We start from the raw sequence: 20,401 nt of genomic DNA on the forward strand, positions 1-20,401 counted from the left end.
TTGGATTTCTTGTAGGTAAAAGTTGGGATGTGAATATAATAAATCAATAAATTACACCTCCAACTGTAATTGTTACATTTCTAGCCTACTCAATTTCAGCAGCCTGCAAAAGGTATTAGCTTCCCCCTCTTTAAAAAATGCAAATATACCCCAACTGAGTTTCACTCCAGTTACTATAATCTTAGTGCAAAAGAACTGATCAATGTTAGTGGAATAATCAACCCTGTTTGCATTAGTTTTGCATGCTTCAAAAGACATATTGCATGTATGTGTGCAAAAAGAGACACAAAAACAAAAACTGGGACTAACATAACTTGCCTCTAAGAATTGGGAAAAAGGCAGAATGAAATTGCAGACACTGGACCAGGCTTTCCAAGTATGTTGTATTTCAACACACACAATTCCAGTAACAGAGAAGCATAATGAAACACAAGCCCTTTATTGATTCATCAGAATGTTATATGCAGATAAGTATTTAAGCATGGAACGACTGGAAGTTTTTCAGGGATAAGTTCTAATAAATATAGAAGTCCCCACATTTCAGCAGTGAAACTGTTAGAGCTGGTCAAGAGTGGCCCAGGTCCTTTTTGGCAACAAGGTCATGTTTTCTTCTCAGCAATGCATGGTAACTTCTCTGAGCGGCCTCAATTTTACTCTGTAATGAGGCAATTTCTGCAGCCAAGTGGATTCCTAGAAGAGAAAGCAGGAAAGGAGGGTTATTAATAGGCTAGGTAAAAGGGTACACAATGGAAGACAACCTGTTTTCGTCAATCTATGGGCTGCTGGCTAAATCGAAAGACTCCAAGTAACAGGCCATCTTTCACCCTGCCTGTCTGGTAGCATCATATTCACATGCTCATGAAAGGAATGGAGCAAGAGGTCCCAGCCCTTCAAGTGGGTACAGAAGCACACAGCAGGTGTGTGGAACTTCTGTCAGATTGAAGGCCAGATTCCATTTCTGAAAAGTTTTCTGGGGCTGCATTCGAGTGAAAGACAAGGTTGAAGGGAAAAAGGGGCAGGGCCAAAAGTACTTTTAGTTCAGAACTCTTACTGCCAAGACTGTCATAAAGGAAACATTTTTACCTTTTAGACTCAGGGGAGAAAATGCCCCAAAGCCACTACACATTTAGAAGATCAGTAGTTGGGAAAAGGGGTATAAGCCCTTGGGGACCCCTGGAGGCCAGACTGAGACCTAAGGTGGGCCAGATTCAGTCTCTGGGCCAGAGGCTCTGCACCCCTGGTTTCCATTAGCGGCAGAGACCAAAGAGAGCTGAACAGGGCTTGCCTATATCAATCAAGGCCATGGCCCTGCTTTTAAACATGGCACAGAAATGAGGGCTGTGTGTTAGTAGTGTTTTCTCAGCTCTTTGGGATAGAGCCAGGATGGAAAAAAGATCTAATTGCATCAAGTTTGATGGTAATAGCTGCCTTTTTCCTTACCTTCTCGGAAAGTCTTTTGGGCTTGTCGGAGACTTTGGGGCACGAGAATTCCAAACCAGTTCAGGGGGTCTCGGTGCCCTAATCCCTCTGCAGGTTGGGTGGCTGCATTCTGGGTTTGGGCCAGGTCTTCCATTTTTCCTGGTCCCTTCCGCCGTCGTAGAGCTGGAAACATAATCATAACGCCTTTAATAGAGCAGAACTTAAGGAACAGAGACACAGCCCTTTGATATCTTAAAATTCCACCTAGTTGGAATTTTAAAATTCCACCTCTATATATACACAGCAAGGTATAGGCTTGAACATGAATGAAATAGAGATATCTTTCCAGAAATTCAGGGGAGGTTTGTTTTCCTGTCTTGGAGACCCAAGGCAGAGGAGAGGCTTGGTGCCAAGACAAATCCCTAAAACTCCTGTACTTTTATACCACTTCTATTTGTTGATACATTCTCATTGTTTTTGCTTTTTAATTTTTTTCCTGCAATTTCCACTTTGCAATTGTAACAACTGTGATATTTTCATGAGGATTTTTGAAGCACATTCATTCACGTGAGTGTCATTTCTTGATTGATCCTAGGATTGTAATGCCTCCTGGTCTGTGGGAACTATGTTAAGGGTAGGCAACCTTGTGCCCACCAGATGTTTTGGACTACCATTCCCATCAACTTCAGCCAAAATGGACAGTAGTCAAGGATCATGCAGAGTGAAGATCAAAATATCTGATGCACACCAACTGGTCTGCTCTGATTCTAAATTATGGCAAAAACTTGAGGTTGTAGCCTCTGTTACTAACATAAATCCCATTCACTTCAGCATTTCTGCTCTAAGTAGGACTAATGTTGGCTACAACCCCAGATTTCCAAAATGGGTACATCTTTGCTTATATTTTCCATTACAATTATCAACAAAGATTTGTCTTCTCTTTTTAAATAATCACCTTGCAGGAGGAAATATATGGTCCTCCTGAAACTCTGAACTTCTCAGTGCCGCATGGCTTCTAAGTGCATAGAAACTCCCCTACTGATCACAGGGCCCCATTAACAGCTGTCCTGAAAGGTGACCAAGAAATACTTTAAGCAGGGGCAAAAACAATCCACATCTTTAGTATCCTGCTGCCCAAAACTTGTACAGTTTGTCTGATCCCAAAAGCCTTCTTTACCTTGTTCATTGGGGCCAATTTCTTCTACAATGGCTGTCCCTTCAGCCCCTTGTTTGGCAGCATCTTCTGGGATGATATGAAACTCTACCTGACACTCCTCTCTCTCACTAGATAGAACAAAGAAATGGCTGATGCAAGGATGGATACACAGCATGGCAATTCTCATGCTGTAAACAACAGGACAACAAATATTTCTATGGCTATTTTCATTACAGTTTTATCTCACTCTTCCTTCAAGGAGCTCTGGATGGATGGTGTACATCACATCTTTCTCCTCTCCATATTATTTTCACAACAACCATGTGATGTAGGCCAGGATTGGTTCAAGGTCAGCCCACTCTTAATCCAGCACTCTAAACACTGCACTGCAGTAGCTTTCTGGTAATGGATCTTAAAAATTAAAAGAGCTCAGTCCTACTGGCAGTGCCTCTAGCAGCAAAGCTACCTAGCAAAGGAGGAGGCATCTTTTGATGGTCTGCAGTTCCTGAGCTCACTATCTAGACCTTTTAGTGGAGACATCCAACTTTTTCACTACCTGCAGGACAGCTTGAGACACCCACTCCCAGAATTACCAGTGCCAGATAAGGAGCAATTACACAATGCAGGTAGTAGAAGAGAAATAAAAAGCACCACCAAAGTATCAGCCATTGTAAATTTCTGTTTAACATAACTGTCATAAGTACTCTCTTTTCCTTGTTTGAACATGGTCTGTCTTTAACACTCTTTGATATTTCCCTCTCTTTCTCTTTCTGGTGTAATGCTGCCACCAGGAATTTAATTCCAGTCATATTAATTCACTTCTCTCATAGTATTGTGCTCAAGCTCCTTTGTTGGACTATGCAGTCCTGAGGATGAGACGCTGATACTCAAACAGGCTATGATGCTGAGTTAACAAAATAAAGCTTTATTTGTACAAGAAGCATATTGGTTTTAAGATGCTCTATAATTTATTGTCTTAGTAAATAAAGCAGTGCATAATAACTTTTGATGGAGTTATCCCACTCTTTCCCTTCTCAATTACTCCTCACTTTCAAATCTTCCTTTTAAACGTGAAAGTAAATTTCACCAGTCCTTTTTTTATTTCTCTCAGTTCAATCTTTCCCTTCTGCTCTCAGGTTTCTGTCAGCTTCTATCTCACACACCCGTCTAATACTTTCCAATATGAGGTTCTAACTATTCCTAGTCACTAATCTGTCCTCCAAGTATTCTACTTCCTTCTTTAGACTCTTAAGTCCTTTTTACTGCACTCTATGAGAGTCTAATGAGGAGGCTGCCTCTTCAGACTCCCTAGACTTCTGACAAACTACAACTCTTGACTTTTAACTGCTGACTGAAAAATATTGATTGCTCTCTCTTTGCAGCTTCCAAGTTCCACCCACACACATTCAGTCACCAACCACAGAAATGTTTTAATAAATATAATAAATAAATAAAACCAATCATCTCACTCACTCATCCCCCTCCTTTAACCTTAAAAGAACACAGTCCAGTAACAAATTGTTACAGTAACCTTTAAGAATGTTTTCTTCATTTGGCACCTGCTGATTATGATTAATTTAGGAAAGTGATTCCAGCAAGCTCCTTTACCCAGCTTACCCCAGAGAACTGTTTAGCAAGGGAGGGAAAACAAAAGATGAAGCTGGAAATCATCAGCCCCTTGTAGGCATGCCAGCTGCCTAACTCCTCTCCTCGGCTGCAAGTTCTTCTCTGGGATTTCTATACTTGCATCCAGCACCCACACATGCTGACACTGCACCATCTCACCTAGTTTGCACCTGAACCAGTGGAGTCATCTGATGCCCATATTGCAGGGTAGAGACAGACTTGTTGCCCATGGCATAACGGGACTTGGAGAGGGAGAACCAACCCTGGAAAGGGGAAATAAAACCAAAAAATGGATGTGAGAACATGAGGTGGTCCTTGGATGTATTTGGACCACAAGGCTCCTCTGCCTTCACTGTTGGCTATGCTGGTTAGGGCTGAGGGGAGATGTAGTCTGGCAACATCTTAGCCATGAGTTACCCACCCTTGTGTGAAGGATACTCTATTTAAGAAGGATCTGGCATAACAGCATTATCAGAATTTCTCTGCAAGATCCAGAAGGGGCAGCAGGCACTTCATTTTCATTTATTACCTTTCTATACTGCCCAGTAACTAAAACTCACATAGTGACACCCAGCAGCAGCTGGGGAAGTTGGGGGAAGAGATCCAATCAGTGGGCAGAATGTTATTTTTTACTCAGCTTCCATGAACCAAAGTCTCACCTGCTCTACCAGGTTGTTCAAAGCTTCTCTCTTGGCCTGGAGCATCTCCAGAGTGTCAAAAAAGTGGAGGATGAGCTGGTCCAACTCTTCACACACTTTTGCTGTTCTCGTGTCCCCTGCTGGAGCCATCTGAAATGAAACGCATGTAACTGCATTTGTTCCCAAATGTTCCTCTCTTTCCTTCTCACTTTTGTCCTCTTGATATGTCTAAATCTAGAATGTAAGCCCGTCTTTGAGTAGCTACAATACCTAAAATGGACCTCAATGTTGTGAAGCAGTACTTGTTTATGCATTTATTAAAGTTATGTTCTGCCCCTTCATTCAGCAGCAGCACGAATGCAGCTTAATAAGATACAATTCAAATTTAAAAGCATAAGAACAAGAAAGGGGAACATTAAAAAAAACCTGGTTAAAAAGAAGTGCAACATATTTACTATACTGACAAGTGGCTTAAAGGTCACAGGTCAGTCTGAATAAAACTCTTTGCCTTTTGGGGGAAAGTCATCAGAGAAGGGTTGAGATGGGCTTCCTTGGCAAGGAATATCACAACCTGAGAGTAGCCACCAAGATGGCCCTCTCTCCAGTTCCTGACAAATGTGCTTCAGATATTGGTCAGAACAGAAAGACGCTCTCTCTAAGCCCAGGCAGGATCCACTGGAACAAGGGGGTCTGTTACATAAACTACTCCATCGAGTAGAGCTTTGTGGGTCAGAACCAGAGTTATGGTCAGAAACCAAACCAGCACAGAGAGTGTTGTAAGATGGGAGTTGCATGCTTCTTCTAGCTCCTAATGGCCTGGCTGCAACACTCTGGGCAAGCTGAACTTTCTGAACACTCTTCAAAGGCCAGTCAGAGCTGATCAAAGAAGACTGGCAACTAAGGCCTCTATTGCCATGACCAGATTTGACATTTCTCGATGAGGGCACATTTGGGTCCTGAATACCAGCTGCTGGCAGAGTTTCACCCTCGTGCCCTTCCAAGGGTTTCTGTTCAGACCACCTGGCTGGCTACTGTGCAGAAAGACCATGCTCAGCTAGCCTGACCCCGCGCAGGATTCAGAAGACCAAATGAGAGCTTTGAGGAGCTCAAGAGCTTGCTCAAGCCTCTTTGACTGTTTAGGCAGTACTAATGAAGCTGATGTTGACATTCTCCTTTAAAATAGATGGGAAAGGACATCTTTCTGCAGCTAGCAAATGGGAAGGAAACAAAATTGTACCTTGCTATGCAAACACAATTGAGGAAGTTCGTTGTGCTGGTCAGCAGCGAATGAAGGTAGGCTACTTCTTCGTCTTCTCCAAAGTGTCCCCGTCCCCGTCCCCACCCGCAAATACGTCCCCAGATCCAATTCCAAACTCCTATGCCTTTTCTGCAGCACCAAATCTGCCTCGTTTCCTGTTCACCTGACCCTGAAGTAGGACTCCGCCTGCTCCTTCTCAACAACCAATCAAATCACAGAGTTTTCAGTATTCACCTATCGACTTCGAGTGGGGTGTGATGCAGGTCTTCGGGTAATTGCCGCCACAACTCTAATGTTTTCCCTCTTTCTTTCCCTCTTTCTTTCCCTCTTTCTTTCTTATCTCTATGGACAGCCATTCGAGGCTAACTGTATAGCCTCCTATAAGACACAGAATAAAAGCTGCAATAGTAAAACTGCAATGGGGAAAGCCCCAGTGACATAGACTCCACCGGGCTTTTGGAAGAAGAAGCAGGGATCACAGAAATTAAACTTCAGTATTTGATTTGAGGTCACTTGTATTTCCACCGCTTTTGCTCCGCACATGGAAGGTTCCGTTGCATTTGGGAACCGGAAGTTTTACTCGAGAGCCAACCATTAAAACTGATACATCCTTTTGCGTCTCGCCTTATTGCGCAATCTCTTAGGTCGCCATCATTGTCGCTGGACCCTTCTGCCGTCCTCCTACTGTACCGCCGTTTCGTTGCGCCATCTTTCTTTTGGGCAATCTGCCTGCCCTTTTTTTTTTTGTATCACGGAAGGAAGTTTAATTCCACGTGGTCGGCTCTTGAATGGTTTGCTGGTCATCATGGTAAGGAGCAGTTAATTCTTGCGTAGTGGTATTTTTGAAGAGCTTTTGCTTTTTGGAAAGGTGGTAACGGACTGTTCTTGTGGGTGGTGTGAGCGAGAAGAGCAGATGTGTTCAAAGTAACTTAGACTGCGGTCCTACGCGACTTAACTCAGAAGCAAGTCCCACTGCATCCAACAGACCTTACTCTCAAGAAATGGGTGCTGGATTGTTACTATGGTGTTTGTTTGAGAGGATGTTCGTAGTGCTTACGCTGTTGGACTGGGACTCAAGAGATCCGGGTTTAGTCCCCGCTTGGCGATGAAATTTACAGTCACAGACTCTTGGCCTGACCTATCTCACAAGGATGTAATGAGGATAACATCACGAAAGGAGGGTCTGAATTCCTTGGGTTCCTTTCAGAAAAAAAGTCGGGGTAGAAACATAATACATATAATAAAGATTAGTTGCTGTTACTTTGAATCAATAATCTTAATGAACAGCAGTAGTTAGTAACCTGAGGCTGTATCCAGCGTTTGGCTAATGTAGGTTGCCTTCATTTCAGTGAGCACACTCTTGAGTAGGTCTCACATTGGATATACCCCATGGGGTAATTATATTTCTAAAATTGGAGTAAACTGTGTGGATTTATCTGTGAGCCCTTGAAAAGACTAAATCCAGAGGGCTAGCTGTATTCACCAAGACCATGTTGTGTGCACGCATAGAAGTGGTAGGGCATTTTTTAGTCTGAGCATGCATGATTGTGCTCATAATGACTAAGAAATTTATTGTGACCATTTCTAGAGGGATTGCTTTGCTGGGTGTCATTTGCCTTCTGGGATTCAGACCTAAACCAGGATGGTCCCACTCTAAGGCTCAGTATTTGAAATAATGAACTTTTGTGATACTGTGATATTTTCACACATCTACACAAAAGTACATCCCTTGATTTCAGTGAAACCTGGGCATAGGATTACAGCCTTTGTCTGCACTGGTTTGTGTCAAGTGTCCCTATGCATCCTGCATCAAGAGGCATGTTTCCAAGAGCATTAACAGATCCTTTGGGGAGTAATTAGCTTTTCTCCTGCTGCAAAAGCATCCTTGATCTGGGAAAAGAGAAAGGAGGTGTGTTCTGTGCTTCAGTTTATGCCATTCTATTCCCTCAGTTGCGCCGGGAAGCCCGTCAACGGCGGGAATATCTCTACCATAAAGCCCAAGAGGAAAAGCTTCGGGCTGTCCAGGAGAAGAAGGAAAAAATCAAGAAAGCACTAGATGGTATGCATTTGTGCAGAATTTGTGTGTGTGCATGCAGAGGAGAAACCCTTTTTTTGGGGGGGGGCTGAAGATTGAGACCATTTCGCTTTTGTGAACTACCTGCCCCCATTGCAAGAAATCACCTCCCCATACTTCTTCCAGCTTTAGCACTTAGAAGGCTGTAACTTGCTTTATTTTACTTTTTGGAAAACAAGCATGCTCGTTCAAACCAGCCTATGGCAGCCACATGACATGTTTGATATATACTCTACCTTATGCTATGGGCATTAATGCTTTAATGTAATTTCATTCAGGTTTTCCCTACCTCTAGTCCCAAAGGGTTTGCAATTTAAGTCATATGGAATTTGTCTGGATAGCTAATGGAAGGAAATAAGGCCACTGTCCTAGGCGTGCATTGATAAAAAACGCAATGCAACTTCTATGTAAATCCTAGCATTGGGAGTTATATGACTTACATTGAAGTCATATAATTCCCAAATTCATAATGTCTAAATGTGTGCAGGATTGCTCTATGAGAACCCTTTCCCACTTACTAGCACTTTTTCCTTTGTTCCTGTTACTCCTTTCCCCTCTCATATAGAGCTTTTTCTGGATGGACGAGTAGTTTCCATTTCATTTGCCTTTCTCTGGCACATCCTTTCCCAATTCATAAACTACAAAGTCAGATCAAAAAAACAAAACCAAAAAAGCTGTCTCCTCTCTTCTGCTTTAAGATACATAGGCCTTAAATAGTTTGCTGCTTGGCAGACTGTTTGCAGTAGGAAAAAAATCCTCTGCCCCATCTTCTCAGATTTTCATATGGGGCAGGCATCCCAGCTTTGTACTATATTGTGCTCTTGGCTGCCTATTTTAGTGTGTTTTTGCTCCAAATTAATATTCCACTTCATAGTGAGTTTTGCAGTGGTTAAAAATAAAACTGACTAAATAAAACTAAAATACAGTGTGTAAGGATCTGAGTAGCAACCCCTTAGATCATCAACTGCTGATCACATAAAGTTTTGAAAGAATGGCAAAAACTACTGTCAAATGGTCCATAGTTCAGTATTGGCCACATGGTGTAAGCTGATAGGTCAGGAGTTCTTAGTTCAAATCCTACCTTGGCAGAAAGCTTATTATACAGCTTTAGGCAAGCCATAATTATTTCAACCTCAGTTCTCCATCTGCAATAGGGGATGCCATGCTACCTTCTAGGTTTGTTGCAAGAGTTACAGGTGTAATCTCTGCAAAGACATAGAACACCTGTGCTGCATTGTATAAATGCTACATGTCATGAAAAGCACAATCCTGTGGACTCATTATATTCTCTGCGGGGGAGTATGGGATTACTGGGAGTCCAACTCCAAGGTCCTCCAACCACAGAGCAGGGTCTCTCAAGTGTAGAGTCCCTGCCCCACTCCCCTCACTTGCATCTTCGAAGTTGGAAGTTGACCTTGAAGAGGCTAAAAGGGCATGCTGGGGACAAGGAGGGGAGGAGGCTGGAACTGACAGCCTATGCAATCTCCAAACCGTGTCCAGCTTCCTTCCCTCCCACTCCCTGGCACCTCATTAGATGACTGAAAATGATTGTCTAGATGAAATACAGGGTGTGAGGTGAGGGGTGGTGGAAATTGCATCAAAGGCCAATGAGATAGGATTGTGCCTTAAGTCTGCATTCTTGTACCTGTTCACTTGAGAGCAAGTACCACAGAGCTCAGTGGGACTGACATTGAGTAGAGTTGTGTTGGGTTGTGCAGTAGCAGACTAGGGTGCACTGATGGTTTGTTGATTCCATCTGTATCCTGTCTTTCCTCCTAAGAGGTGGCCTATAAGCTTCTTCTGTCTCCCACACACATACCTCTGGCTTCCTACCTTTTGAGGTAGGTTAGCCAAGAGGGAGTGACTGGCCCAGGGTTGTTGGAGGAGCTCCATGGCTTAGCAGGTATTTGAACCTGCATCTCCTTGGTCTTTGTACTCACAAATCATGGACAAGGATTGGGGTGACGTGGGTTAGCATACCCTGTAGTTCCCTGGGTGTCCATCACCTCTCAGCCTGGCTTGCCTCACAGGGCTGTTGTGAGGATATACTAAGCAGGAGAATCACTAGCCCTCTGGAGGAAAGGTTGGTCACAGATGATGCTGATACCTAAGTGCCTCTTTCACTGAAAGAGCTTTTCCCTACAATATGCTTCCCAAGTCAATCATTATTTTTAGAAATGTATTTATTTGATTTATGTCCCACCTTTCCACAGAAATATATTGCCCAACAGAAGTTCGACCAGGATTACAGCATTTTTGATCAAAACATATACATTGAAAGCACAGTGAAAAACTCAAGGAATGATGGGCAAGCCTGCAACCTGGTGGGGGAGCGGTGCTTTCCCTGAATTTGTCTCAGTTTTCCTAAGTCCTCTTTGCTCTCTCTTTCCAGAGAACTGCCTGATCCCCACAGAATTGCGGAAAGAGGCTCTTGCACTCCAGAAGGCAATTGAATTTGATGATGAGGGTGCAGAAGGTAAAGAGCTAAACTATGGAATTGATCTTTCATAAGCCCCAGCTTCAAAAGGGGCCTGGGCAAATTCATGGAGGAGAAGGCCATCCATAGCCACTAGTCCTGAGGGCTCTATCCTGTTTCCAGATTACAAGCAAAATGCTTAGGTTTACTAGTTGCTGGGGAACATGGGCAGGAGGGAACTGTTGCACTCCTGTCCTCCTTGTGGGATCATGCAGGCAGCTGCTTGGCCCCTGCGTGAACAGGATGCTGGGCTGGATGAACCCCCGGGCTAATCCAGAAGGGCTCCTCTGATGTTTTTAATGTTCTTGATGGCTCACGGAAGCACACACCCTGCTGGCTGAAGAATGCTGGGAGTTGTAGTGCAATACTTCTGGAAAGTGCCAGGTTGGGGAAAATGTCCTTAGTGCAGCTTGTCTCCAAACCCTCACCTGCTGCAGCTGGTGAGCTCCATTTCTGGAGCTGGATTTCTGTTGGCATGTTCCTCCAGAATGGTTTTTCCATGCTAGGGCTTGCTCTTGGGAAGTGAGTTGTACAAAGAGGGCAGCATGCTCTCTTCATTCATGAGGGATGCTCAAGAATTTCATATCAGTTCGCGGATCATCAGAACCTGCCTCCTTTTTAGCCCTGAAAAGGAGCTCACTTTCTGAAAAGGGTTCCTCTTCTTGAGCTTGCTAGTTGCATTCAAGAAATGCATATTTTGGGAAGAACATGGACATTCTCACTCAAGTGTTCATTCTTACATGGGAGAAATGCATGCACCTAAAATAAAGGCAAGCAAGGGCAAGAGTGAGGCAAACCAAGCTCTGGCATTTGGAGAAATTCTGGAAGGTTGAGCATCCTTGAGTTGTCCGACTCTTGCCCGACAGCCAATCCTTTCCCAGCTATTGCATACCTGCTCCAGGCTTTATGTTTCAGTGAAACATTGAGCTCTAGCACCTTGTTTTGCTTTCTTCAAAAACTAAATAAAGGTAGTTCTTCCTAAGCTAAATGTGGTTTCCACTCTGATGGAAGCCGCTGCTGCATGTGCCAAACAGGCGTGCCTCTGTCTGTTCGTTGGGAGCGCCTGACTCTTGTGTCACCCTGGCAGGGGTGACAAGCCACATGGATGATGAGTACCGCTGGGCTGGTGTGGAGGACCCTCGCATCATGGTCACCACCTCCCGGGACCCCAGCTCCCGTCTCAAGATGTTTGCCAAAGTAAGTCAGCAGCAGGGAAGGTGGGGGGCATCTTGTAGGATGGGGCAAGTTGGTGCTGTTGCATTTGCTCAGTAGTTTGGGGCTTGGGATCCTGCTTGGCCTGTAGGAGGCCCTGAATGTACCCCTGATTTTGCTTTCCCAGTTCAGCTAATGGGCCTTCCTGGGTCAGGATGGGTCCCACTCAAGCAGCCTTTCCCATTACTGGATGCTGTGTTTGTTTTGTTTTGTTATTTTATTTGTTCCTTTCAAATAGGCTACCCAGGACCTTGAATCTGAGTCTGCATCACCCACTTCCTGATCTCTCTGCCATGTGCTTCCTATTTAGGAGATCAAGCTGATTTTCCCTGGGGCCCAGCGCATGAACCGAGGCCGGCATGAGGTGGGCGCCCTGGTGCGTGCCTGCAAAGCCAATGGCATCACCGACCTGCTGGTGGTGCATGAACACAGAGGGACACCGGGTGAGTGCCTCGGCCAGGGCAATGAATGGGGTAGATGTGACAGCCACCATTTGTTTTTTGAGGGTATCGAAACAGCACTGGTGAGAATGAACACGGCAAGTGTGGCCTGTTGTATCTGACTTGCAGCCTGGGAGAATATTGACTTCATGCGGTGCAGCTTGGCTCACCTGGACAGGGAATGGGGAGCTGGTTGCTGGGCTTCCAGTGGGGGCTTCCTAGAGTCTGAGTTGAGTTGTGGGAAAGCAGCTGCAGTTCAGTGGGAGAGAGTGCAGTTGATATGCCAGGTATCCCATGCTTGATCCAAGTGGGGCTGAAAGAGCCCCTGTTCCGAAACCCTGGACCGCCCCGGCCAGCCAGTGCAGAGCAAACAATTTTGAACTGGAAGGGTGAGGAGTCTGCTCTGCATCTGGCGGGCCACTGGGGGCCTTGGGCTGGGATGGAGCTGCCTCCAGATGCTTTGGCCTACAACTCCCTTAATCCCTCATCATTGCTTATGCTGGCTAGGGCTGATGGGAGTTATGGTTCTCTCCATGTTTTGACCTACAACTGAGAGCCAGTGTGGTGTGATGGTGAGAGGGTTGGACTGGGGATCCAGGAGAACTAGGTTCAAGTCCCCACTCAGCCATGGAGCCCACTGGGTGACTTGGGCCACAGCCCAGCCTTTCTATCAGCATCATCATCACCTGCCTCACCATAGCCTATGCTGCCTTGGGCTGATGGGAGTTCTATGCCAAAACACCTGGAGAGCCACACGTGGCCCACTCCATGGTAGAAGAGCCTTCCTGGGCAGCAGCATGCTGAGCTCTTACTGCAGGATGTGGCCTCTTGTGTGGGTGGTGGCAGTCTCATTCGGGCGGCCATGAGGCTTGGGCCCAGCTAACCTCTCCACCGGTCCTCTGTCATGTAGATGGGCTCATCATCAGCCATTTGCCCTTTGGCCCCACCGCCTACTTCACACTGTGCAGTGTGGTCATGCGCCACGACATCCCAGACATCGGCACTGTGTCAGAGGCCCACCCTCACCTGATCTTCCACAACTTCACCTCTCGTCTGGGACAGCGGGTGAGATGTGCAGGGAGTTGCTTGGGTCTTAATAAGAATGTGATTGGGTGGGTGCACACAACACAAAACATGATGGTGGCTTTTTATCTTTCTTGGTCTGGTGTATTTCCATGTGGTATATTCAGTTTTGAGAAAACATGTACAGAAGTAATGGTTTGTTCTGTAGTTTCTTGATACCACAATGGCTTGTTGCATTGTCTGAACCAGAAAGCACAGCTCACCATGGTAGCAAGGCCAAAACCAGAGAATTGCTAACTGGGGAGCACCACTGGCAGCTGCCATGTGGCACCACTGTCAGAGGGGCCACTTCCCTCCCCACCTCCTGTTGTAAAGATCTTCTGGGCAATCAACTGGTTTGGTGGTGGGAGAAGAGCAGTGCCCGCAGTTGATGCCACTGTCCCTGTTCCTGCACAAGCAGGAGTGGCAAGGATCCAGTGAGTGGCGGTGCCCAGTTGGAGGTGGTGCCTCCCCCAGTGCTGCCCCTCGTGTGTGAGCAGCAGAGTGAGAAGCAGCTGGGTGGTGGCAATGCCACCTGGCTGGGGTCTGTGCTGCAGTATATTCCCTCTATGCCACCCCTTAGTTGGGGGCCAATTGAGGATGTCCCCCCGGCAAGGCACAGGGGTGCACCGCTCTTGCTGTCTCCCAGCTGCTTCTCACCTTGCTGTTCATGCTTTGTTCAGACCCTTGTGAAGGGGGTGCAGCTCCTTTCTGCAGTGATACCCACCAATTTGTCCTTCCCTCTTATGTGAGCATGGAATGATCACCCTCACTTGAGCAGTCCCCCCTAGAGCAGGAGGGGAGGGTGCCTGACCTGCCTCTTGTCCTTCCTGCCATGCTTTAGGGCACAAACCTTCTTTGTGCATCAGAGCCTGCAATGAGCTAACCTTGGTTGGGGTGTGACTGTGGCTGTCCAAGCAAGGAGCTTTGTTCCTTCCTGAGGTGCCTCCTGGAATGCCACCTGCAGGACTGATAGGGAAGAAAACAGACCACAGGAGGAGAACTGAAGCTGATTGTATTTCAGACACACACACACACTCAGGCACGAACAGTGGAAATTGCACCGATCCGCTTGTCATGATGCGTGAACCCAGCCATTCTGTATGATAGGACATCTAATCAGAGTGGGTAGCTTGTATCATCCCTGAGATATTGTTGGATTGCAACTCCCATCACCCCCTGCTGTTGCCTTTGCTGACTAAAGTCAATGGGTCCTGCAGTCCAGTAACTTTGTACAAGGTGGTTATGCCTATAATAAATGAGTGATGCACTTTGGATACTGTCTGCAGTTCTGGTTGTCCCACCTCAGAAAAGTTACCACAGCACTGAAAAAGGTGTGGGAAAATGCAGCTCCTGGAATCAAGGGACTGAATGCAGACATCCTAAACCTTCCTCGATTGGTGGGCTTGTTAAAGAAAATATCACATGGTGCAGAGTTGTGTCGTGGTGACTGGCTATTCACAACATGGTTAGTTATGCACAGCATGGCAATCACAAAGCCCTTTTATCAGTTTTGGCTGGTTTTCAAGCTATGGCCCCCAGGCTATCGATGGGGATAGCTCAGGTGCAGTGGTACAAGTGTGAAGAACTTCAGAACTGGAGTGCAAAATGCTCACCTAGTTGCTGCTAGGCCAGTTGAAAGGTTAGGTAATGCATAAAGCCCTAAACAACATGGGGCCAAGATAATCTGAGAGCACCTTCTCCCTTACAGACTGGCTGGATCATCATGGTCCTCAGGCAGCATGCCTCTGGTAGTTCCACATGGAGCTGTGGCCCACCTAGAGTCCATGTGGGGAGGAGCCTTTCCCTGGTACTCCTGCCTCTGGGGATCAGGCAGGCAGAATCAGGCAGTCCTGTGATTGTGGGTTCATTGTATTGTCTTCAGCACCTGCTTGGTGCAAGGAGCTTTTCCATGTGAAAGTTTACTTTTTGGTACTTTGTACATTGGTTACTGCTATGTAGCTCATTAAATAAGTAGGAAATGTTTGGCAGGTTTATGGAGTAGGGGTCTGCCTATGTGTTCAGTGGCACTTAGTCCCAGGTCAGGGAATCAAGGATGGCACCTTAGTCTGACCCATCAGGCCTCTGCCTTGTCCTTTAGATGAAATTGGGGTGACGAGTGAAAAGGTGGTGCAGCCTGAGCAGATCCTTACCTATATCGTTATGTACCTGAACTCACCCACCTAGGCAAACCGTATTGGATCTTTACATTTCTGAACCTACTGGCTAGGTTCTGCATACTTGCATAGACTTCGATTTGATTTACTTGATTCTGCTTCTCTTAGCCAAGGGGAGAGATGAGCTTTACCTGCAGACCATGGAAAGATCTGATTTCCATCCCTTGCTCTGTCACCCGCAGGTCACCAGCATCCTCAAATACCTGTTTCCGGTGCCCAAAGATGACAGCAAGCGAGTCATCACCTTTGCCAACCAAGAGGACTACATCTCTTTTCGGTACATGGCACCACCTATTTTGCTTTGGAGCTGGGGCTAAGCATCGTAACTGGGTGGATTTCTAATGCTGGGTGGTCACCATTTTGGCTTTTTAAAAAAGGAATGGGGGCAAATGTTGAGGGCAGAGGAGTACAAAACTCACTGGCACTCTCCCCAGCTTGTTGCTGCTGCCATTTTGTGTTGCTTTTTTCCACTGTAGGCAACACCACGTTGAGCGGCATCATTCCTGGGCATTCTGGGGCATGACAAAATGGCAGCCACAGAACCATTGTGTGTGTGTGTGTGTGTGTGTGTGTGTGTGTGTGTGTGTGTGTGTGTTTGCCAGTGCTTCCCATTTATTTGAGCTGTAAGGTATTTTCTTACAACTTTTGTCCCACACCCAGTGAAGTAGCCCAGGCACCCTCCACCAGCTCAGCAAAGGAAGGCAAAGTCTGGCATGTTTGCTGGTCAAGTCACTTAGGGCACAATCCTGAGCAAGTTTAGAGTGAAAAAGGCCATACTGAGATTTGTTGGCTGTTTTTTCTTTTTTTGTCTGCACAGATTCTGTGCAGCTCACATTGGGCTGCCTGATCCCACCTTCTGAAGGGAGAAAATGCAGCAGGATTAGACTCCCTTGGATCTTTTTGGAGGTGTGGTTTATATCTTCAGCAGAATCTAGCAACCTAATTTTTTCCTTGGGTGATACCTCCGAAGCTGCAGATTAGGACCTGACTCCCCCTCCTTGCTTACTCCCCCTCCATTGAAATCCTCTTTGCATATACAAAACCCACACATTTTAGGAGATTTTGTCTCCCTGCTCTACCCAATATGCTGTTTGTTGTGCACAGGAGGAAAGGAATTATTAACACAAGGGCTCATTCACACATGCAACTTGCTGTCTAGGAGTAGTTTTGCTCCTTGATTATGCTGTATGTATAAACTGGTCCTGTGTTTGGTTTGGCCACTGCTAGCCCCTTGGAGTAGTTCTGCCTACCTGGGTGTGTCGTAGCACCCAGGTGCTGTGCAGTGGCCTTGGGAGCAGCACCCATGAGACATCAGCACCCATGAGACAAGGCATGGAAAATGTAAAGCTGCCTTCCCCATGCACTTGCTGGATGAGGATGATGAGGAAGGCTGGCCTAGAGGCAGGGGGCTGCTCACTGGGGATGAGGCCCCTCCTGGCTTTTCTAGCACTTTCTCCTTACCTGATCAAGATTGCATTTTTGGGGCAGGCACCACGTCTACAAGAAGACCGATCACCGGAATGTGGAGCTCACTGAGGTTGGGCCAAGGTTTGAGATGAAATGTGAGTACTGTCTTCAGGGGCATGAATTGTGGCTGAGAAATCTTTCCTTGCCAGAGAATTCACTTAAGGGCCATATGGCTCTTTCTCTTGTCCTCAGTCCCTGCACCTGCAACATGGGGATAATAATACCAACTTGCCTGACACCACTGCCACAGGGATTCTAGAAAGAATGGGTGTGAAGTGGCTTAATTGAGCAGGAAAATATTTACTTTTTTGTACTATTCCAGCTGACTGTTCCATGAGTGTATTAGTGTCTCCATCCCAGCCCTGCAGCCCTGACTGTCCTACTTCAGATAGTGGGTAGGAGGTTGTCCTGTGATTGAATTTTCCTTCCTGCAAAGGAATGTCTTGCCTACAAAGAAATCAAGAGAGAAGCTTCTTGCAGCAGGATATTCCATCCTGTTGTGGTGCCATCTTTGAAGAAGCAGCTCACTTTAGCAAGACTGATAGAAGAGAATCTCACTACAGAACTGCTTTTCTCTCCCTCTGAGAAATAATTATGCAGATATGCTAAGCTGACGTAGAGATACTGAAACTCCACTTCCTTTGGCTTCTAACTTTGAGCTTGAGCACCAAGTGCACAAGACATGGCTGCTAGAAGGCTGCCCTGGTCAACTAGGATCTTGGGTTTCCTTTCTAGATTGTGTACTTGACCAGGGGGTGGCTTTTCTAGATCAAACTCCTAAACTTACATTAAATGTATTGTTCTATTGGTCAACAGTCATGGGAAGAAAATCCATCCTTTCTTCTCCATTTCTTTTTAAAACTCATCCAACTAGAAGTGGCTTTTTCTCTGGGGCATCGGTAACCCATCGGTCCAGTAATTAAAGGGGACTTTACCTGAACTGCCCACTTTTGTGCTGAAAGAGGTTCTTTCTGTCCCACACACTCCTAGTCAGATTTGCTGGATGCTGTAGGCATGTCCACCCTCCAGACCTTATCACTTTGGATCTCCTAAAGGAGCAGGGATAGGTAACTTGGCACCCTCCAGATTTTTTCAAACTGCAATTCCCATCCGTCCCTGCCAGCATGGGAACTGTAGTTCAAAACATCCAAAGGGAAGCAGGTCTTCAAGTTCTGTCTTAAAGCTCTGTAGCCTTCCAGGCACTGAATCATATCAACTGCATCATTTATGTTTAAATAATCTCAATGCATAAAAAAAGAAATAACAAGAGAAAGCTAAGCTTAAACATGTCCCCTTTCTAAGAATAGCATGATTTTTAGATGGAGGAGTGTGTGCATCCAGTTACATGATTCCTCCTGCCCTCTGTTCCCATTCTCAAGTGCTATATTTGAGTGTCCTCCAGTTGACTCTTACTGGAGTGCCCAGCACAATGCATCCTATTAGTGTTAGGTTTGCTGCTGTTTTGCCTTTGTGCTTTTTTTTTGCAGTTGCTTAACAATACTTTATTGTTAAAACTAAAGCCATAACAAACATAATCACCAGCTGAAATTCATCCTTAAATCCCTTCAAAAGTTGTACCATGTTGCAAATTATAAAAAACAAGACAAAACAAAAACAAAGCCATAGCTCCGCAGGTACAAATGACTGGACAGTTAATTTTTTTCTGCAGCAAATAAAAAGAACCCATTTTTCTTACAACTGACTCACAAGAAATACAAAACTTGGAAATTACATCAACATCAGTGCCCCAGAAAAGGAACTCAGCTTTTATCTGTTGTTTGATTGACTGTCTTTCCTTTCCTCCCTCAAAAAGGGGACCAGCATTCCCACACCCTACCCATGTGTTATAGATAAAACAATGCAAGCTCTCGTCCATAAAGTTCTGTTAAAGTGGACTGTGCCAATCTTGGGGGAGAGGCTGCTTCCCAAGAAAGCCTTCCCCTCAAGTTAATCTTAGGAAGAGGAGGAAAAATGTGGATTTTACCAACTTGTAAGCTGTGTCTGAAATGTCCTGACTGCACTAGGACAGTGCTATATAGTATGGTTTTCATTCTGCTTTGTAGTATGGTTTTCATTCTGCTTTGTTGGTTAACATATCCAAATCTTCAGAAATCCCAGGATTGCAGTTGAATTGGACAAATGTACATTTGCTGGGCTGACTTTAAGCGTACTGGGTTAAGTGTACTATACGCTTAACACGTGCTGCCAATTGCATGCCTTCTCAGAGCCAGAGTCTGAAATGTTCTTTCTTTTACTGCAGTATATATGATCAGATTGGGAACTTTGGAACAGGAGGCTACAGCTGATGTGGAATGGCGCTGGCACCCATACACCCATACGGCCAAGAAGCGGAAGTTCCTTAGCTCTGAGTAGCATGGACTGCAGACTGCATTTCTTTCTCTTGGGCCTCACCTCCATCCCATCAAGGAGGTGCCATACATCGGTTGCTTGTTGAGCTGTACACGGACTGGTTTCTTTGGGTGCATCCAATGGCGATGTGTCCTCCCTTCCACCTTTCCTAGTACTGAAAACCCCGTATAGTCAAAGGGCTTCCTTCTATACCAAGCTTTTCTTACACGATGGTCTTGTGGTTTTGTCCAAGGTGCTGGCAGCTGTCGAAGGTCTCCTGTCTTATCGCTGTGCCTCCCTGGTTAGCTGGAGTTTAAGATGGTGTCCTGGCCTGCCTTGCAGCTTGCTGCCTGTTTCCTGAGAATGGATATTGAGGGCAGCATCTGCTGCAAAGAGCACTTTGTTTTTATAGTTCTTCATAAGAATGACCGAAGAATGGAGGATATTAAGCCAGGCTTCCCCACCCTTGTGACTTTCAGGCATATTTGGACTGCAGCACCCAGAAATCCCAGGTAATGGCCCTACTGGATAGGAATTCTGGGAGTCGTAGTCCAAATGCCACTGAAGGTCACCAGGTTGGGGAAGGCTGCATTAAGCTTATGAAGAAATAGATTGGATAGAACAGACAGAATTTTCTTTTTCCTCTCTCAAGGGACATTTGAGCTGACGTGAGAGTGTTCCTGAAAAATATGTGAAAATAGATGATCCCTAAAGTTAGGATAACCAGATGGCTCACTGGGATCCTCTAATCCTTCCTGCCTTTCCCTCTTTTACTTTGTTGGATGCTTCACTTAGTTTACTAGGAATATATTTCCTTGAGTGAGGATCTGAGGAATGAGGTGTCTGCCAGAAAGCAGGGGTTGAGGAAACCCATGAAGGGAAGGATGATTTAAAAACAGAACAATTTCCCTGCCAGCTGCCAATATAAAATGCCTCCCTTCTAGGAGCCCAAGCCTATTTGGATGCAGTTATGTGGAATGGGGCCCTTTCTTCAATACTGACCGTAGCTGATTTTTGATACAATAAATCATGGGTCCTCAAACTACA

At 45.6% G+C, this 20,401-nt stretch overlaps 2 protein-coding genes across 2 annotated transcripts; one reads left to right on the forward strand and one right to left on the reverse strand.

Moving 5' to 3' along the window:
• Positions 1 to 363: 363 nt before the first annotated feature.
• CCDC115 (coiled-coil domain containing 115) lies at positions 364 to 6,280 on the reverse strand. Its single transcript, XM_044431316.1, has 6 exons — positions 6,077 to 6,280; positions 4,861 to 4,989; positions 4,361 to 4,464; positions 2,597 to 2,703; positions 1,441 to 1,602; positions 364 to 690 (listed from the first exon to the last, which is right to left on the reverse strand). Exons 2-6 carry the CDS (start codon positions 4,987 to 4,989, stop codon positions 566 to 568), a joined length of 627 nt encoding a protein of 208 aa, XP_044287251.1. The 5' UTR covers positions 6,077 to 6,280; the 3' UTR covers positions 364 to 565.
• A 541-nt stretch (positions 6,281 to 6,821) lies between these two features.
• Positions 6,822 to 20,401, forward strand: IMP4 (IMP U3 small nucleolar ribonucleoprotein 4). Its single transcript, XM_044431357.1, has 9 exons — positions 6,822 to 6,905; positions 8,048 to 8,156; positions 10,564 to 10,647; positions 11,735 to 11,844; positions 12,170 to 12,302; positions 13,210 to 13,364; positions 15,721 to 15,815; positions 17,027 to 17,100; positions 19,266 to 20,401. The coding sequence occupies exons 1-9, from the start codon at positions 6,903 to 6,905 to the stop codon at positions 19,376 to 19,378; spliced, it is 876 nt and encodes a 291-aa protein (XP_044287292.1). The 5' UTR covers positions 6,822 to 6,902; the 3' UTR covers positions 19,379 to 20,401.

This window comes from Varanus komodoensis, unplaced genomic scaffold (assembly GCF_004798865.1).
Source record: "Varanus komodoensis strain SLA01 unplaced genomic scaffold, ASM479886v1 scaffold22, whole genome shotgun sequence".
NCBI classification, from domain to species: Eukaryota; Metazoa; Chordata; class Lepidosauria; order Squamata; family Varanidae; genus Varanus; species Varanus komodoensis.

What these genes read in the sequence shown, in the direction of transcription:
- CCDC115 (XM_044431316.1), bottom strand. Translation starts at nt 4,989, where the DNA reads ATGGCTCCAGCAGGGGACACGAGAACAGCAAAAGTGTGTGAAGAGTTG. An exon ending in AATTGGCCCCAATGAACAAG is followed by an intron (nt 1,603 to 2,596) that starts GTAAAGAAGGCT and finishes TTATGTTTCCAG; the next exon opens with CTCTACGACGGCGGAAGGGA. An exon ending in CCAAAAGACTTTCCGAGAAG is followed by an intron (nt 691 to 1,440) that starts GTAAGGAAAAAG and finishes TTTCTCTTCTAG; the next exon opens with GAATCCACTTGGCTGCAGAA.
- IMP4 (XM_044431357.1), top strand. An exon ending in AATCAAGAAAGCACTAGATG is followed by an intron (nt 8,157 to 10,563) that starts GTATGCATTTGT and finishes CTCTCTTTCCAG; the next exon opens with AGAACTGCCTGATCCCCACA. An exon ending in GAGGACTACATCTCTTTTCG is followed by an intron (nt 15,816 to 17,026) that starts GTACATGGCACC and finishes TTTTTGGGGCAG; the next exon opens with GCACCACGTCTACAAGAAGA.